General features: G+C 44.9%; 1 protein-coding gene across 2 annotated transcripts in view; it reads right to left on the reverse strand.

Moving 5' to 3' along the window:
- The window catches only part of MICU2 (mitochondrial calcium uptake 2), a 535492-nt gene that overhangs the window by 70989 nt on the left and 445073 nt on the right, over positions 1-19430 (reverse strand). For both annotated transcript variants that reach the window (XM_063951667.1, XM_063951666.1), the window contains exon 5: positions 3940-3987. In XM_063951667.1, coding sequence (XP_063807737.1) covers positions 3940-3987 — 48 coding nt within the window. The remainder of the gene's footprint in view (positions 1-3939; positions 3988-19430) is intronic.

A 19430-nucleotide genomic window follows, 5' to 3' on the forward strand; every position in this document is an offset into this window, starting at 1 on the left:
TGATTGTTGACAAAATACACCGAACCCGGTATAGAATATAACCCAACATGGTCCTCACATACCGTATATGTCACACCGCGGCTGGCTGGTATGTATACTTCTACGGGAAGCAAACCTCACAAAATGAACTGCTTCTATCTAACTCTCTTTGCCAAACAAGTTTAGATGGAAGCAGCTTATAGGAACACTTGTGGCAGGGTTAGTAGAATCGCTGCTGCTGCTGTATAGTGTGCTTTATAATGCATGTTAATAAACTGTTTGACCAAAAGGTGGCAATAGAGCTCAATTCAAATATATGCATTACTCAGCACTGAGCGATATACACAACACATGTACATACAAAGATCATACAAAGCTATGTGTTTCTCAAGTGTCTGTTCCACAAGTGGTACCATGCTAATATAAAAGTCACTACAGCTACAGTGCAGATGGCAGTTATGAGTTTATCCTCATTATAGGGCACCAGCTCTCCAGCAGAAGCACCACAACCCTAAGTGTTCTACAGCTAGAGGTTGAGTAAGTGCAATTCTAAGTAATGCGACGGCTGAGGAAAATATCCCCTTAGCAGGTGGTAGGATGTCTACGATGTCTGCAAAGTAACACACAGTAAGCGAGAAGATAAACAAATCAGACGAAGAGCAGGTTTACAAACTCGCAGTCAACTGTGATTTATAATATCTATGATGCATAAATGTCAGGAGTGATGCAATTTGCGTGAGTAAATAAGATTAGGTACGGTCTTGGGAGTGTTTGGTTCTCCCCGCAATATCCTCACATTCCTGGCTGATACTCCCCTGCCCACCTTTAAACAACTACCCTATCTTTACTACATGGTTATTTTTCTTGAGGTTTTTCCCCTGACTTGTCATCTTTGACACAATTTACCTCCCACGTGTAATGTTAGTTTTGTAGAAATTTGTGTACCAGTAAATTCCTTTATACTGGACTGAAAATGGCTGTAAAGACTATGATTTATATGCTAGTGTAAGCACCCCTGGTCATAGTGTTTGTACTGTATCATGACTCTCTCTAAGGGAAATTAAGCTAAAACACAATCTCCGCAGGGTACAAACAGAAACGTCACATTATTGGACATTTTAATGCACAATTAATATTTGTTCAATTTAACAGATAAAAAAATTAATCCGACATGTATATACAATATGACGCGTGCAAATGTTTGGACAGGCTGTCACTTGGTAACATCTGTATGGTATAAAGTAGAGCGGTTATACGTGTGTTATAACCACCTAGAGCAAGAGCATTTCCAGCCTGCAGTGCAGAAATATTTAGCTTTCTTCTAGTTCTCCAATAATATTCCAAGCCTGGGGTCTATAAAGATCATTCCGAAACCTATATGGCATGTTCCTTTCAGCGGCTCATGGTAATGGTCTGGAGTGTTGTGATGCTGTAAACACAGCCTCTTCTATCACCTCCCTCTATAGCACCTGGTATAACGGATATATTAATTGCACAACTTCCACAATTCTTAATGCTTCAATTATATCACAGACTCTGGGACAATGCCACCTCTAAGTTATAATGTATATAAGGAATTCAGTGCCTTCCATCTGTACAATGATTACCAGGGGAGGGGTAGAGGTGTTTTAACATGGCCAAGTATGGGTGTGTTTATATAACTGTAAAAACAAATGCAGTCTGACACATAGACGCATATACGCCTCTCAGCAGCCATATTTATAGCAGGTGTATGAGTACTGGTGCAAGATCAAGATGATGAGGATGATGAAGGCAATTGCCAGCACTAGCTAACAGCTCTGATTGGCTGACTGCATATTCACAACTGACCGCAACTTTGTTTGTGAGCGTACATTATTTTAGTAAGTTTGTTTTTCATTCTTACACGAGGAGCGTTGCACCAGCTGGATTCGAGAGTGCTCTTTTAATTTAAGTCACACTTAACAGCGAATGCATATTTCTGTACCAAAGTAGAGGTTTTAAAACATAGGCATGTAACTTGGGCAGTAGGGATAATGTAATGGTTAGCACTACTACTGTGGAGTTTGTATATTCTCCACGTACTCTCGTAGGTTTGCTCCAGGTACTCCGTTTTCCTCCCACAATGCAAAAATATACCGGTAGGTTAATTGGATCCCAACAAAATTAACCCTAGCCTGAATGTGTACATGTGGTAGGGAATATAGAGTGTAAGTTCCACTGGGGCAGGGACTGATGTAAATGGACAAATATTCTCTGTACAGCGCTGCGGAATATGTGTGCGCTATATAACTAACTGGTAATAAATAAACTTATGTAAGTATGATGTAAGACACATGGAGCATAGGCTCTGGGTGTATTTAGCATGATAGAGGAATTACGAAAATATTTATTTCTTAAATTGGTAATTTTAAAGACGGCAAAAGGGCTAAGCCGGTCTATAGACCTACTGAGTGACTGATAATTATGAGTGGAGAAGACGCCAGGCACAAGCTAATGCGCACGAGACCTGGCGTGCTGTAAAAAGGGATGTTTGATGCAAATGCACGACACATCTGTAAGTGGAGTTCTATATGAAATGGCCAACCTGGATTCTGTAGGGCCTGCCCATAGAGTCTCAGGGGTCACATCTCACAGAGGAAATAACAATACAATGCACCATTCTGAGACATTAGTGGGATGCTCTTGTGACCGGAGAAAATAAAATCTCCACTGTATTCTTAAAGTCAGCTTTGATAGTAGAACATATAATCTCCTCAGCAATCCTGGTTTTCACATATGGTCACCTTCCTGCAAAGTTGTGTCGTGAGTCAGACAGGCGTGTAGCCACAGAGAGTCGGAGTTTGATCACAGATGTTGCTAGGTTGATCACGGATGTTGCTAGGTTGATCACGGATGTGGCCAATTTTACCCAAAATACTGTGAGTTATGGATATGGGGTTAGCAGACCACTGCACTTGTTATTTCATTGTCAGTAATTAGTCAAACATCAGTGGCGCTCCACTAATAACCGTGTGATTTTACATAGAAATAATAGCTAGTTTTCAAGCATTCTAGTAGTCTATCCACTTTTTCACTCTTCCCTTCTCCAAACCAGTGCCAGCGACAGGTAGTTTGGATCCAATGCGCCTTCAGTAGTGAGTAGCAAGGAGCAGTGGGGAATACGGAGTATAGCAAAGAGGCAGTGGGGAGATAAATCCAGCCTTGCCCAAACCTAACTACCTGTTTCTGTCATTTCAAAGACTGCTAGATAAATGTCAGAAGTGGACTGGTTGCCATGGGCAACTTGCTCTATCGCTCTCCAAGGCCTGATACAGCTCAACCTGCGTAGTATGAAGACAGCAGAAAAGAGGCTTAAGGCCATATCAATTGCTCATGAGCAATTACACTAAACTAGTTACCAGCCTGTCAAAATATCGGATCATCAATGTGAGCGCCGGTTGCTATGCACGCCTGTACGGAGCAACACTTGAATTGTTCCGTCGGGTGCCATCTAGTGGCTGCTGGTGTGCAAAACACGTGAATAGCCCCCATAGAGGTGAGGAAGAGCGTTAGACTTTTATTATGTGGGATAAGCAATATTTCTTGTTAATGCAATTCTCTGTATACACCAATGAAGAAGAAACTAAAGAGAGCAGCACTGGAATATGAAAGGTCAACTTTAACTCGTATGCAAATTGCCCAATGAATAACTTGAAGAAAATGTAACGATGTGACATGTCATGTATACACTGTGTTCCTCACACTGGAACAAATGCTCATCTTTATTGCTCAGATTCCAGAGTACTATTGCTGCTGTGACATTGCACAGATGCACACTACTGTCCTGGGACCAGAATATAAAGTCACATCGGAAGTGGACGCCGGCGCGTGGTCTCTTGTAGCAGGGTGCATTCATTACTAGGATAGATATAGACAGACAGACAGATAAGACAGCTGTGTAAAATGAATATATTCCAGATGCATGAGGGGAGTACCTACTTGTCAGAATTGTCAGCAGAAACAAGTATTCGGTGTAGGAAAGGAGTCCTGTGGGAGAAAAGAGTTGCAGGGTTAGACAACAGCGCTGTATCTCAATAACCAGAGTCACATTACACGCACATTGCAGGCACTTTGCCTCATTTTTATTAGTGACATTGCAGTTTACGTTACTATGTCACATTGACACAAATAATTGCCGGGCAGACGACTTTTCCATTTCTCACAGTGTCATCGCTAAGACTCGGACCGTGCAAAACAAGCGCACATGTTTGTGGTGCACTGGACGTGAACTTTTCATTTTTTTTTCTTTTGCTAAACGCCAGCATCTGCTTTATGCTCTTAACTCAATTAAAAAAAAAGAGTAACATTTATTTGTTTCCAATAAGATGTCTGTACTAAATCTTCAGTTTTCGCTTTTCACTGTATCTTTCTTTCTTTTTTTCCTTTTCTTTTTTTTACAAGTCACTTAAAATATTCACTGTTTACATGGAGGGGAATATAAATTAAAGTGCTCTGTCATATTTAGTACTCCTCTAATATTACCGAGAAGGATCAAAGTACTTCAGCCCTTCTGCAGCCGGAGTGGAGAGTAGCCTGATGGGGTGATAGAAATGCACAAGCCTGCCAGGGTTACTAGATTGCAATGATAAAGCAGCTAGGACCAGTGCCAAAGGCTGCTCTCCTTCTCTTTATATGAGAACGTCCTTTTTTGCAAGGTGAATATATATTTTTTTTTTACCCTTCAAAAGAAAATTCAGCAGATGGAAGCATAAACGTGCAAGCAGAATACACAGGTGTTGTTCTGCTGACATAATTCGGCACAAACTAGTCACTGCTGAATTAAATGATTCCAGTGTGTAATGTGAAGGGGTGGGAAAGGGCCTTTTCATTCATTGTTGTGTTGGAATACCTTGAAAACACGTTGTAAAGCCTCACAGGCACTAACTGGATTAATCACTCTATTGAAGCTTATGCAGTACAGGAGACATTTCAGCGTGACATGTTTAAACACCGCTTAAAGAAAAGTAAACATAATTTACTTCCGTTTACATTGAGCTAAATTAATAGATAAAGGAAACTCGTCAGATCTCGTGGACAGAAAAACGTGCATTTTAATTACGCAGACAGTAGTAATAGCAACTGAATTTTGCATGCAAAAGTGACCACGAAATTACAGAAGGACCCTGAGGAAGCAGCCTGGTGCGGTATATGATGAAATGGGGTGGATCTACGCACCGTCAGGAGACAATGTATGAGAAGCTCCAATGACACCAGGACAGATGGGATGTAGTCAAAAGTCATAACAATGTTGCCAAGCAACAAGTCAGAATGCCGACAAGTGAAACATCAACACTGTCAGAATGCTGACAATAGGGTTAGGGGTAGAATGTTTGAAGGGGGGGGGGGGGGGGAGGGGGAGGTGTTAGGCACTAGAGGGAGGATTAGGGAGCAGGCACAGGGGATAGGGCAGAAATAATCAGCAGAACACAGAAGGTTTGGAGGTCTTGCCCGGAAGTCTACATGATGAATGTCAAAGTCGAGATTATGACCCAGTTGACATGATGACTGTCGCAATTTCATAGCCAACCCAGACAGACAACCGGCTGCATATTGCTTCTCTGTATGCCAGACTGGTGCCATTTTTATGTAACTCAATGACTAGAGTTCATGACTCAATAACACAATTGTCAGAAAGAGCAGCACTATTCCGCTGTAGAGGAGAACACTGTGATGCAGAAAGCGGAAAGCAAAGTGCTGGGATTTGTATATTATTAGTAGTACGGCTAACCGCAGTGCCCCCTCTGATATGAGTGGCAGTGAAAAGACATGTCAGCACTACACAATCTGCAGCAGGAATGTGTGTTTGTACAGCGCACGGATACACAGTAATATACGCTGCTGCTTGTGGATTACGGTCATACATGTCGTGGGCAATGGAAGGCACCTGACACACTTTCGCTTGTGAAATTAAAGTATATATAAACAATTAGCAGCCGTCTTTATGCTTCCCATTAACCCATCCTAGCTACAAAACAGTGTTAAAATCACTAACAAAAAACGTCCATAGAATGGCGCAGTGAGGACAACAAGGATATGCAGGGGCTGATTAGCTAAAGTACGGCCATTTAGAAAGAGAAGTCCACCCATAAATACATTGTTTTAGTGCTAAAACATAGCAGAACCATAGGGGCTCACTGCCACTGATCCCACAGTGCTGGAGACCTGTACATTCCTCTCCCCCACATTGTAACAGATGGAAAAAGCAAATAGCGCAGTGTGAATTTGTAACACAGGTGCCGACTGGACCTAACCCAGTGCCAGTTGTATTAAGTCTGCCAGACCCGCCATGCTCTCAGACATGGAAACCCCACAGCTCAGCTTGCTGAATGTACTTTTTCAACAGTAGTTTTGCTGATTTTGACAAGTTCCTAATTTGCGACTTAGATGACATGTCAGGGATTATTATGGTTTACTTGAAGCATGGAGGGCCTCATTTACAGTGAGCAGCAACTCCAACTAGAAGGGACGGGATGCGGTCAATTTACCTACAATCAAAATTCCAACGGTCAAAATACCGTCAACCATTGACCGACTGTCAAAATCCCAACAAGGTCAACATCCCGACAAGGTCATAATACCGACATTTAAAATGTCGACAGGTCAAAAAGTCAACATGAGTTTTTCATATTTTTTTCATTGAAATCAACTTGTTCATACTTTACCACCCCAGTGGACCTGGAGGGGGAAAATAAGATTTTACTTACCGATAAATCTATTTCTCGGAGTCCGTAGTGGATGCTGGGGTTCCTGAAAGGACCATGGGGAATAGCGGCTCCGCAGGAGACAGGGCACAAAAAGTAAAGCTTTTCCAGATCAGGTGGTGTGTACTGGCTCCTCCCCCTATGACCCTCCTCCAGACTCCAGTTAGGTACTGTGCCCGGACGAGCGTACACAATAAGGAAGGATTTTGAATCCCGGGTAAGACTCATACCAGCCACACCAATCACACCGTACAACTTGTGATCTAAACCCAGTTAACAGTATGATAACAGCGGAGCCTCTGAAAGATGGCTTCCTTCAACAATAACCCGAATTTGTTAACAATAACTATGTACAATTATTGCAGATAATCCGCACTTGGGATGGGCGCCCAGCATCCACTACGGACTCCGAGAAATAGATTTATCGGTAAGTAAAATCTTATTTTCTCTATCGTCCTAGTGGATGCTGGGGTTCCTGAAAGGACCATGGGGATTATACCAAAGCTCCCAAACGGGCGGGAGAGTGCGGATGACTCTGCAGCACCGAATGAGAGAACTCCAGGTCCTCCATAGCCAGAGTATCAAATTTGTAAAATTTTACAAACGTGTTCTCCCCTGACCACGTAGCTGCTCGGCAAAGTTGTAATGCCGAGACCCCTCGGGCAGCCGCCCAAGATGAGCCCACCTTCCTTGTGGAGTGGGCCTTTACAGATTTAGGCTGTGGCAGGCCTGCCACAGAATGTGCAAGTTGGATTGTGCTACAGATCCAACGAGCAATCGTCTGCTTAGACGCAGGAGCACCCATCTTGTTGGGTGCATACAATATAAACAACGAGTCAGATTTTCTGACTCCAGCTGTCCTTGCAATATATATTTTTAATGCTCTGACAACGTCCAGTAACTTGGAGTCCTCCAAGTCACTTGTAGCCGCAGGCACTACAATAGGCTGGTTCAGATGAAATGCTGACACCACCTTAGGGAGAAAATGCGGACGAGTCCGCAGTTCTGCCCTGTCCGAATGGAAAATCAGATATGGGCTTTTGTAAGATAAAGCTGCCAGTTCTGACACTCTCCTGGCCGAAGCCAGGGCTAGAAGCATGGTCACTTTCCATGTGAGATATTTCAAATCCACCTTTTTTAGTGGTTCAAACCAATGAGATTTTAGAAAGTCCAAAACCACATTGAGATCCCACGGTGCCACTGGAGGCACCACAGGAGGCTGTATATGCAGCACTCCCTTAACAAAGGTCTGGACTTCAGGGACTGAAGCCAATTCTTTTTGAAAGAAAATCGACAGGGCCGAAATTTGAACCTTAATAGATCCCAATTTGAGACCCATAGACAATCCTGATTGCAGGAAATGTAGGAATCGACCCAGTTGAAATTCCTCCGTCGGAGCACTCCGATCTTCGCACCACGCAACACATTTTCGCCAAATTCGGTGATAATGTTGCACGGTTACTTCCTTCCTTGCTTTAATCAAAGTAGGAATGACTTCTTCCGGCATGCCTTTTTCCTTTAGGATCCGGCGTTCAACCGCCATGTCGTCAAACGCAGCCGCGGTAAGTCTTGAAACAGACAGGGACCCTGCTGAAGCAAGTCCCTCCTTAGAGGTAGAGGCCACGGATCTTCCGTGATCATCTCTTGAAGTTCCGGGTACCAAGTCCTTCTTGGCCAATCCGGAACCACTAGTATCGTTCTTACGCCTCTTTGCCGTATAATTCTCAATACTTTTGGTATGAGAGGCAGAGGAGGAAACACATACACCGACTGGTACACCCAAGGCGTTACCAGCGCGTCCACAGCTATTGCCTGCGGATCTCTTGACCTGGCGCAATACCGGTCCAGTTTTTTGTTGAGGCGAGACGCCATCATGTCCACCATTGGTCTTTCCCAACGGGTTACCAGCATGTGGAAGACTTCTGGATGAAGTCCCCACTCTCCCGGGTGAAGATCGTGTCTGCTGAGGAAGTCTGCTTCCCAGTTGTCCACTCCCGGGATGAACACTGCTGACAGTGCTATCACATGATTCTCTGCCCAGCGAAGAATCCTTGCAGCTTCTGCCATTGCACTCCGGCTTCTTGTGCCGCCCTGTCTGTTCACATGGGCGACTGCCGTGATGTTGTCCGACTGGATCAACACCGGTTTTCCCTGAAGCAGAGGTTCTGCCTGGCTTAGAGCATTGTAGATTGCTCTTAGTTCCAGAATGTTTATGTGAAGAGACGTTTCCAGGCTCGTCCATACTCCCTGGAAGTTTCTTCCTTGTGTGACTGCTCCCCAGCCTCTCAGGCTGGCGTCCGTGGTCACCAGGATCCAATCCTGTATGCCGAATCTGCGGCCCTCCAATAGATGAGCACTCTGCAACCACCACAGAAGAGACACCCTTGTCCTTGGAGACAGGGTTATCCGCAGGTGCATCTGAAGATGCGACCCTGACCATTTGTTCAACAGATCCCTTTGGAAAATTCTTGCGTGGAATCTGCCGAATGGAATTGCTTCGTAAGAAGCCACCATTTTTCCCAGGACTCTTGTGCATTGATGTACAGACACCTTTCCTGGTTTTAGGAGGTTCCTGACAAGCTCGGATAACTCCTTGGCTTTTTCCTCCGGGAGAAAAACCTTTTTCTGAACCGTGTCCAGAATCATCCCTAGGAACAGCAGACGAGTTGTCGGCATTAACTGGGATTTTGGAATATTCAGAATCCACCCGTGCTGTTTTAGCACTTCTTGAGACAGTGCTAATCCCATCTCTAGCTGTTCTCTGGACCTTGCTCTTATTAGGAGATCGTCCAAGTATGGGATAATTAATATGCCTTTTCTTCGAAGAAGAATCATCATCTCGGCCATTACCTTTGTAAAGACCCGAGGTGCCGTGGACAATCCGAACGGCAGCGTCTGAAACTGATAGTGACAGTTTTGTACAACGAACCTGAGGTACCCCTGGTGTGAGGGGTAAATTGGAACGTGGAGATACGCATCCTTGATGTCCAAGGATACCATAAAATCCCCCTCTTCCAGGTTCGCTATCACTGCTCTGAGTGACTCCATTTTGAACTTGAACTTCTTTATGTACAGGTTCAAGGACTTCAGATTTAGAATAGGCCTTACCGAGCCATCCGGCTTCGGTACCACAAAAAGAGTGGAATAATACCCCTTCCCTTGTTGTAGAAGAGGTACCTTGACTATCACCTGCTGAGAGTACAGCTTGTGAATGGCTTCCAAAACCGTCTCCCTTTCGGAGGGGGACGTTGGTAAAGCAGACTTCAGGAAACGGCGAGGTGGATCTGTCTCTAATTCCAACCTGTACCCCTGAGATATTATCTGCAGGATCCAGGGATCTACTTGCGAGTGAGCCCACTGCGCGCTGTAATTTTTGAGACGACCGCCCACCGTCCCCGAGTCCGCTTGAGAAGCCCCAGCGTCATGCTGAGGCTTTTGTAGAAGCCGGGGAGGGCTTCTGTTCCTGGGAAGGAGCTGCCTGTTGCTGTCTCTTCCCTCGACCTCTGCCTCGTGGCAGATATGAATAGCCCTTTGCTCTCTTATTTTTAAAGGAACGAAAGGGCTGCGGTTGAAAAGTCGGTGCCTTTTTCTGTTGGGGAGTGACTTGAGGTAGAAAGGTGGATTTCCCGGCTGTAGCCGTGGCCACCAAATCTGATAGACCGACTCCAAATAACTCCTCCCCTTTATACGGCAAAACTTCCATATGCCGTTTTGAATCCGCATCGCCTGTCCACTGTCGCGTCCATAAAGCTCTTCTGGCCGAAATGGACATAGCACTTACCCGTGATGCCAGTGTGCAGATATCCCTCTGTGCATCACGCATATAAAGAAATGCATCCTTTATTTGTTCTAACGACAGTAAAATATTGTCCCTGTCCAGGGTATCAATATTTTCAATCAGGGACTCTGACCAAACTACCCCAGCACTGCACATACAGGCAGTCGCTATAGCTGGTCGTAGTATAACACCTGTATGTGTGTATATACTTTTTTGGATATTTTCCATCCTCCTATCTGATGGATCTTTAAGTGCGGCCGTCTCAGGAGAGGGTAACGCCACTTGTTTAGATAAGCATGTTAGCGCCTTGTCCACCCTAGGAGATGTTTCCCAGCGCTCCCTAAAGGGTATAATGCCAATAATTTCTTTGAAATTATCAGCTTTTTATCAGGAGCAACCCACGCTTCATTACACACGTCATTTAATTCTTCTGATTCAGGAAAAACTATAGGTAGTTTTTTCACACCCCACATAATACCCTGTTTAGTGGTACCTGTAGTATCAGCTAAATGTAACGCCTCCTTCATTGCCAAAATCATATAACGTGTGGCCCTACTGGAAAATACGGTTGATTCGTCACCGTCACCACTGGAGTCAGTGCCTGTGTCTGGGTCTGTGTCGACCGACTGAGGCAAAGGGCGTTTTACAGCCCCTGACGGTGTTTGAGTCGCCTGGACAGGCACTAATTGATTGTCCGGCCGTCTCATGTCGTCAAACGACTGCTTTAGCGTGTTGACACTATCCCGTAGTTCCATAAATAAAGGCATCCATTCTGGTGTCGACTCCCTAGGGGGTGACATCCTCATATTTGGCAATTGCTCCGCCTCCACACCAATATCGTCCTCATACATGTCGACACACACGTACCGACACACAGCAGACACACAGGGAATGCTCCTAACGAAGACAGGACCCACTAGCCCTTTGGGGAGACAGAGGGAGAGTTTGCCAGCACACACCAAAAGCGCTATATATAACAGGGATAGCCTTATAATAAGTGCTCCCTTATAGCTGCTTTATATATATAAAAATATCGCCATAAATTTGCCCCCCCTCTCTGTTTTACCCTGTTTCTGTAGTGCAGTGCAGGGGAGAGACCTGGGAGCCGTCCTGACCAGCGGAGCTGTGAGAGGAAATGGCGCCGTGTGCTGAGGAGATAGGCCCCGCCCCTTTTCCGGCGGGCTCGTCTCCCGCTATTTAGTGAATCCAGGCAGGGGTTAAATATCTCCATATAGCCTCTGGGGGCTATATGTGAGGTATTTTTAGCCTTTATATAGGTTACATTTGCCTCCCAGGGCGCCCCCCCCCAGCGCCCTGCACCCTCAGTGACTGCGTGTGAAGTGTGCTGAGAGGAAAATGGCGCACAGCTGCAGTGCTGTGCGCTACCTTTAGAAGACTGCAGGAGTCTTCAGCCGCCGATTTTGGACCTCTTCTGACTTCAGCATCTGCAAGGGGGCCGGCGGCGCGGCTCCGGTGACCATCCAGGCTGTACCTGTGATCGTCCCTCTGGAGCTGATGTCCAGTAGCCAAGAAGCCAATCCATCCTGCACGCAGGTGAGTTCACTTCTTCTCCCCTCAGTCCCTCGTTGCAGTGATCCTGTTGCCAGCAGGACTCACTGTAAAATAAAAAACCTAAGCTAAACTTTTTCTAAGCAGCTCTTTAGGAGAGCCACCTAGATTGCACCCTTCTCGGCCGGGCACAAAAATCTAACTGGAGTCTGGAGGAGGGTCATAGGGGGAGGAGCCAGTACACACCACCTGATCTGGAAAAGCTTTACTTTTTGTGCCCTGTCTCCTGCGGAGCCGCTATTCCCCATGGTCCTTTCAGGAACCCCAGCATCCACTAGGACGATAGAGAAATAACCATGTGAGGGGACGCGGTACACTTATACGGTGTGCATGTTGACCTATGTCGACATACACACAAAAACAATGCAAACTCTTGTCGACTTGTTGACCTGTCGACATTTTAAATGTCGGTATTTTGACCTTGCCGATATTTTATGTTGGTATTTTGACCGTCGGTTAATTGTTGTCGGGATTTTGACCGTCGGGATTTAGATTGTAGGTATTTCATACTGATCCCAAAGTGTCAAACCGGGCTGTGATAAAAGAGTTGCATATGGGACACACTGGCTGCCTTTGCATGTAATACTGGGCAGTCTCATTGTAACGCTACAATTTAGCGTGCTCACACACTGAATTTATGTGCAAATAGCATTGGCAGAAATGGTTGTAATAAAACTGGAATGGTCTTTGATCTTTATTGGTTGTCCACTAGAGCACAGACATACATACATCATGCAAATTAATGCATGTTTAACAGTCATTTTAAGCATCAGCGAGGTAGCTAGATAATTGAAACTTTGCAAAAGGCAGCAAACTGCAAGACAATGAGATTAGGAATGAACAGTTGTGATCACTTTTTTTATATTGGGAGTGGTTTATTTATATGCAACCTTTCCAATTACATCTAATAACATTCAAAATAAGTAAACACCTGACCCCTATGTACTTTGGTATATAATGGGCGGACTGGCAGAACATTATAAATCTGGAATCTTAGGAAACATGATTGGGCGCTATACACCAATCTATCTATCTATCTATCTATCTATCTATCTATCTATCTATCTATATAGGTTGAGTATCCCATATCCAAATATTCCAAAATACAGAATATTCCGAAATACGGACTTTTTTGAGTGAGATAGTGAAACCTTTGTTTTCTGATGGCTCAATGTACACAAACTTTGTTTAATACACAAAGTTATTAAAAATATTGTATTAAATGACCTTCAGGCTGTGTGTATAAGGTGTATATGTAACATAAATGCAGTCTGTGCTTAGATTTAGGCCCCATCGCCATGATATCTCATTATGGTATGCAATTATTCCAAAATACGGAAAAATCCGATATCCAAATACCTCTGGTCACAAGCATTTTGGATAAGGGATACTCAACCTGTGTATATATATATATATATATATATATATATATATATATATATACACACACACACACACACACACACACACACACACACACACACACACACACACACAGTATGGGTGCATCAAACGCCCCATGAATTTTTTTTTAAAAGTAAGAAAAATGATTTGTCCCCATGCCACATTTTTTTGAATTGTTAAGGATATATTGCATACCAATTTTGAAGATTCTGAGATGATATTTATGTTGCCCACCATGCCACTGAAGATTGAAGATTTCTAATAATTTCTATTTTTCTATTTATTTTATTTTTATTTCTATAAATTTCTATTTATTTTATCTGAAAAAGAAATAATGATTTGATTAATGTTTTGTGATTTGGATGGGAACAGCCACGATAGGCCCATGAGGCTTCATGCTGTTCCCTTTCTTTGTTATGTTCTTATGTTCTTAAATCAATGTAAGACACGCATTCATGGCACACATACAAAAGTTGGCTTCGTTTTGCTAAAGTTAGTTGTTTTGTATAATACAATACAGTACAGTACAATACAATAAAATACAGACAATTTTTGGGTGTGGAGGTGGACCACCTAAGTCAAATTGTACATTAAAAATTTTTTTCACAGTTGTTTCTATGCTAAAAAGGAACAGTTTAAGAATAGGGACAGCAAGCATTCAGAATGTCGAGGCGTTTGATGCACCCTTATATATATGTCCATATTTGCACTTAGAGCACTGTTATGTATGCTTTGTAACACAAAATATGATACACAACGCTGCCAGGGTTTCAGAGCAATTCCCAACTATTTCTCCTAAAAATATGGATTTTAGGAAAAATTGGTCGAGTTCTGGGGCTGTGAGAAAAAAAATCTCCTGGGCACTTGCGGGAAGAACCCTGCAGGTTTGAGATTTTTGATATTCTCACACCTGATTGGAATATGCCCCTTAGAGCATATTCCAAATGAATAAGGGAAATGGCAGATGAAGCTTAATGTAGAGAGATGTGCGGAAAGGTTATGCATCTAGGATGCGGTAACAATTATGTTACTTAGATGTGTGTAAAGAAACGTATTATACTCAGGACTGCAGCCGTAGATGATAAAGGGACATTTGTTGTGACTGGTGGGCAGAGAGTTTCATCAACAGCATAGAAAGAGGTTCATTACTGTAAAGGCAGATTTACTTATAACATTGTATGTCGTGCTGTAGTTACTAGATTCTTCATTAGAATAAATAATGCATCCTACAGACATTTATGGGGTAAGTCAGCATTGGTAAACTGGCAACTGCTTAACAAAATGTAGTAAGAACTTTAAGAAGAATGAGCTTAATGGACTTATTTTTACAGCATCGACAACCATGTAACTCAACCCCCCATGTCAATAGCGATGTAGCCTGGGTGCCGAGATGTCCTGTCTGGATAGTAGATAGCAAAGTAGCATAAAAATGTGCATAGAGCCAAAGCCACAGGCGAAACACTGAAAAACATAGCCCTATTGTATAAACAGTAAAACCACCAGTGTTTTTTTATGGTGTCAGCATGACCGGCTTCAGTAAGCCGGTGACACAAGTAATGTTTTTCATGTACTTACAGTAAAAGTATGCCTTAATACCCCACATATGGCACGTTACCAGCTCTGTGAGATCAATTGCACGGATATAAAAGTTGTCTTGCCTGGACTGAATAAATGTAATTATCAGCTGTGTACCAGTGATTGCACAGAGAAAATCTCATTTACTGCTACTTATAAGTTTTCAATACATACATTACAAATGTTATAATATATATATATAATAAGAATTTACTTACCGATAATTCTATTTCTCGTAGTCCGTAGTGGATGCTGGGGACTCCGTAAGGACCATGGGGAATAGCGGCTCCGCAGGAGACTGGGCACAAAAGTAAAGCTTTAGGACTACCTGGTGTGCACTGGCTCCTCCCCCTATGACCCTCCTCCAAGCCTCAGTTAGGATACTGTGCCCGGACGAGCGTACACAATAAGGAAGGATTTTGAATCCCGGGTAAGACTCATACCAGCCACACCAATCACACCGTATAACTTGTGATCTAAACCCAGTTAACAGCATGATAACAGAGGAGCCTCTAGAAAAGATGGCTCACTACAGCAATAACCCGATTTTTGGTAACAATAACTATGTACAAGTATTGCAGACAATCCGCACTTGGGATGGGCGCCCAGCATCCACTACGGACTACGAGAAATAGAATTATCGGTAAGTAAATTCTTATTTTCTCTGACGTCCTAGTGGATGCTGGGGACTCCGTAAGGACCATGGGGATTATACCAAAGCTCCCAAACGGGCGGGAGAGTGCGGATGACTCTGCAGCACCAAATGAGAGAACTCCAGGTCCTCCTCAGCCAGGGTATCAAATTTGTAGAATTTTACAAACGTATTTGCTCCTGACCAAGTAGCTGCTCGGCAAAGTTGTAAAGCCGAGACCCCTCGGGCAGCCGCCCAAGATGAGCTCACCTTCCTTGTGGAGTGGGCATTTACAGATTTTTGGCTGTGGCAGGCCTGCCACAGAATGTGCAAGCTGAATTGTACTACAAATCCAAAGAGCAATAGTCTGCTTAGAAGCAGGAGCACCCAACTTGTTGGGTGCATACAGGATAAACAGCGAGTCAGATTTTCTGACTCCAGCCGTCCTGGAAACATATATTTTCAGGGCCCTGACAACGTCTAGCAACTTGGAGTCCTCCAAGTCCCTAGTAGCCGCAGGCACCACAATAGGTTGGTTCAGGTGAAACGCTGAAACCACCTTAGGGAGAAACTGAGGACGAGTCCTCAATTCCGCCCTGTCCGAATGGAAAATCAGATAAGGGCTTTTACAGGATAAAGCCGCCAATTCTGACACGCGCCTGGCCCAGGCCAGGGCCAACAGCATGACCACTTTCCATGTGAGATATTTTAACTCCACAGATTTAAGTGGTTCAAACCAATGTGACTTTTGGAACCCAAAAACTACATTGAGATCCCAAGGTGCCACTGGAGGCACAAAAGGAGGCTGTATATGCAGTACCCCTTTTACAAACGTCTGAACTTCAGGGACTGAAGCTAGTTCTTTTTGGAAGAAAATTGACAGGGCCGAAATTTGAACCTTAATGGACCCTAATTTCAGGCCCATAGACACTCCTGTTTGCAGGAAATGTAGGAATCGACCCAGTTGAATTCCCTCCGTCGGGCCTTACTGGCCTCGCACCACGCAACATATTTTCGCCAAATGCGGTGATAATGTTTTGCGGTTACATCCTTCCTGGCTTTGATCAGGATAGGGATGACTTCATCCGGAATGCCTTTTTCCTTTAGGATCCGGCGTTCAACCGCCATGCCGTCAAACGCAGCCGCGGTAAGTCTTGGAACAGACAGGGTCCTTGCTGGAGCAGGTCCCTTCTTAGAGGTAGAGGCCACGGATCCTCCGTGAGCATCTCTTGAAGTTCCGGTTACCAAGTCCTTCTTGGCCAATCCGGAGCCACGAATATAGTGCTTACTCCTCTCCATCTTATAATTCTCAGTACCTTGGGTATGAGAGGCAGAGGAGGGAACACATACACTGACTGGTACACCCACGGTGTTACCAGAGCGTCTACAGCTATTGCCTGAGGGTCCCTTGACCTGGCGCAATACCTGTCGAGTTTTTCCCAACGGTTTATAATCATGTGGAAGACTTCTGGGTTAAGTCCCCACTCTCCCGGGTGGAGGTCGTGTCTGCTGAGGAAGTCTGCTTCCCAGTTGTCCACTCCCGGAATGAATACTGCTGACAGTGCTATCACATGATTTTCCGCCCAGTGAAGAATCCATGCAGCTTCTGCCATTGCCCTCCTGCTTCTTGTGCCACCCTGTCTGTTTACGTGGGTGACTGCCGTGATGTTGTCCGACTGGATCAACACCGGCTGACCTTGAAGCAGAGGTCTTGCTAAGCTTAGAGCATTGTAAATGGCCCTTAGCTTCAGGATATTTATGTGAAGTGATGTCTCCAGGCTTGACCATAAGCCCTGGAAATTCCTTCCCTGTGTGACTGCTCCCCAGCCTCGCAGGCTGGCATCCGTGGTCACCAGGACCCAGTCCTGAATGCCGAATCTGCGGCCCTCTAGAAGATGAGCACTCTGCAACCACCACAGGAGGAACACCCTTGTCCTTGGTGACAGGGTTATCCGCTGATGCATCTGAAGATGCGACCCGGACCATTTGTCCAGCAGGTCCCACTGGAAAGTTCTTGCGTGGAATCTGCCGAATGGGATTGCTTCGTAGGAAGCCACCATTTTTCCCAGAACCCTTGTGCATTGATGCACTGAGACTTGGCTCGGTTTTAGGAGGTTCCTGACTAGCTCGGATAACTCCCTGGCTTTCTCCTCCGGGAGAAACACCTTTTTCTGGACTGTGTCCAGGATCATCCCTAGGAACAGAAGACGAGTCGTCGGAACCAGCTGCGATTTTGGAATATTGAGAATCCAACCGTGCTGCCGCAACACTACCTGAGATAGTGCTACACCGACCTCCAACTGTTCTCTGGATCTTACCCTTATCAGGAGATCGTCCAAGTAAGGGATAACTTAAACTCCCTTCCTTCGAAGGAGTATCATCATTTCGGCCATTACCTTGGTAAAGACCCGGGGTGCCGTGGACCATCCAAACGGCAGCGTCTGAAACTGATAGTGACAGTTCTGTACCACAAACCTGAGGTACCCTTGGTGAGAAGGGTAAATTGGGACATGAAGGTAAGCATCCTTGATGTCCAGAAACACCATGTAGTCCCCTTCTTCCAGGTTCGCAATCACTGCTCTGAGTGACTCCATCTTGAATTTGAACTTCTGTATGTAAGTGTTCAAAGATTTTAGATTTAAAATCGGTCTCACCGAGCCGTCCGGCTTCGGTACCACAACAGTGTGGAATAATACCCCTTTCCCTGTTGCAGGAGGGGTACCTTGATTATCACCTGCTGGGAATACAGCTTGTGAATGGCTTCCAAAACTGCCTCCCTGTCGGAGGGAGACGTCGGTAAAGCCGACTTTAGGAAACGGCGAGGGGGAGACGTCTCGAATTCCAATTTGTACCCCTGAGATACCACCTGAAGGATCCAGGGGTCTACTTGCGAGTGAGCCCACTGCGCGCTGAAATTCTTGAGACGGGCCCCCACCGTGCCTGAGTCCGCTTGTAAAGCCCCAGCGTCATGCTGAGGGCTTGGCAGAGGCGGGAGAGGGCTTCTGTTCCTGGGAACTGGCTGATTTCTGCAGCCTTTTTCCTCTTCCTCTGTCACGGGGCAGAAATGAGGAACCTTTTGCCCGCTTGTCCTTATGGGAACGAAAGGACTGCGCCTGATAATACGGCGTCTTCTTATGTTGAGAGGCGACCTGGGGTAAAAACGTGGATTTCCCAGCTGTTGCCGTGGCCACCAGGTCTGAAAGACCGACCCCAAATAACTCCTCCCCTTTATAAGGCAATACTTCCATATGCCGTTTGGAATCCGCATCACCTGACCACTGTCGTGTCCATAACCCTCTTCTGGCAGAAATGGACAACGCACTTACTCTTGATGCCAGTCGGCAAATATTCCGCTGTGCATCACGCATATATAGAAATGCATCTTTTAAATGCTCTATAGGCAATAATATACTGTCCCTATCTAGGGTATCAATATTTTCAGTCAGGGAATCCGACCACGCCAACCCAGCACTGCACATCCAGGCTGAGGTGATTGCTGGTCGCAGTATAACACCAGTATGTGTGTAAATACATTTTAGGATACCCTCCTGCTTTCTATCAGCAGGATCCTTAAGGGCGGCCATCTCAGGAGAGGGTAGAGCCCTTGTTTTGACAAGCGTGTGAGCGCTTTATCCACCCTAGGGGGTGTTTCCCAATGCACCCTAACCTCTGGCGGGAAAGGATATAATGCCAATAACTTTTTAGAAATTATCAGTTTTTATCGGGGGAAACCCACGCTTCATCACACACCTCACTTAATTTCTCAGATTCA

The sequence above is a fragment of the Pseudophryne corroboree genome, chromosome 2 (genome assembly GCF_028390025.1).
Source record: "Pseudophryne corroboree isolate aPseCor3 chromosome 2, aPseCor3.hap2, whole genome shotgun sequence".
NCBI lineage: Eukaryota > Metazoa > Chordata > Amphibia > Anura > Myobatrachidae > Pseudophryne > Pseudophryne corroboree.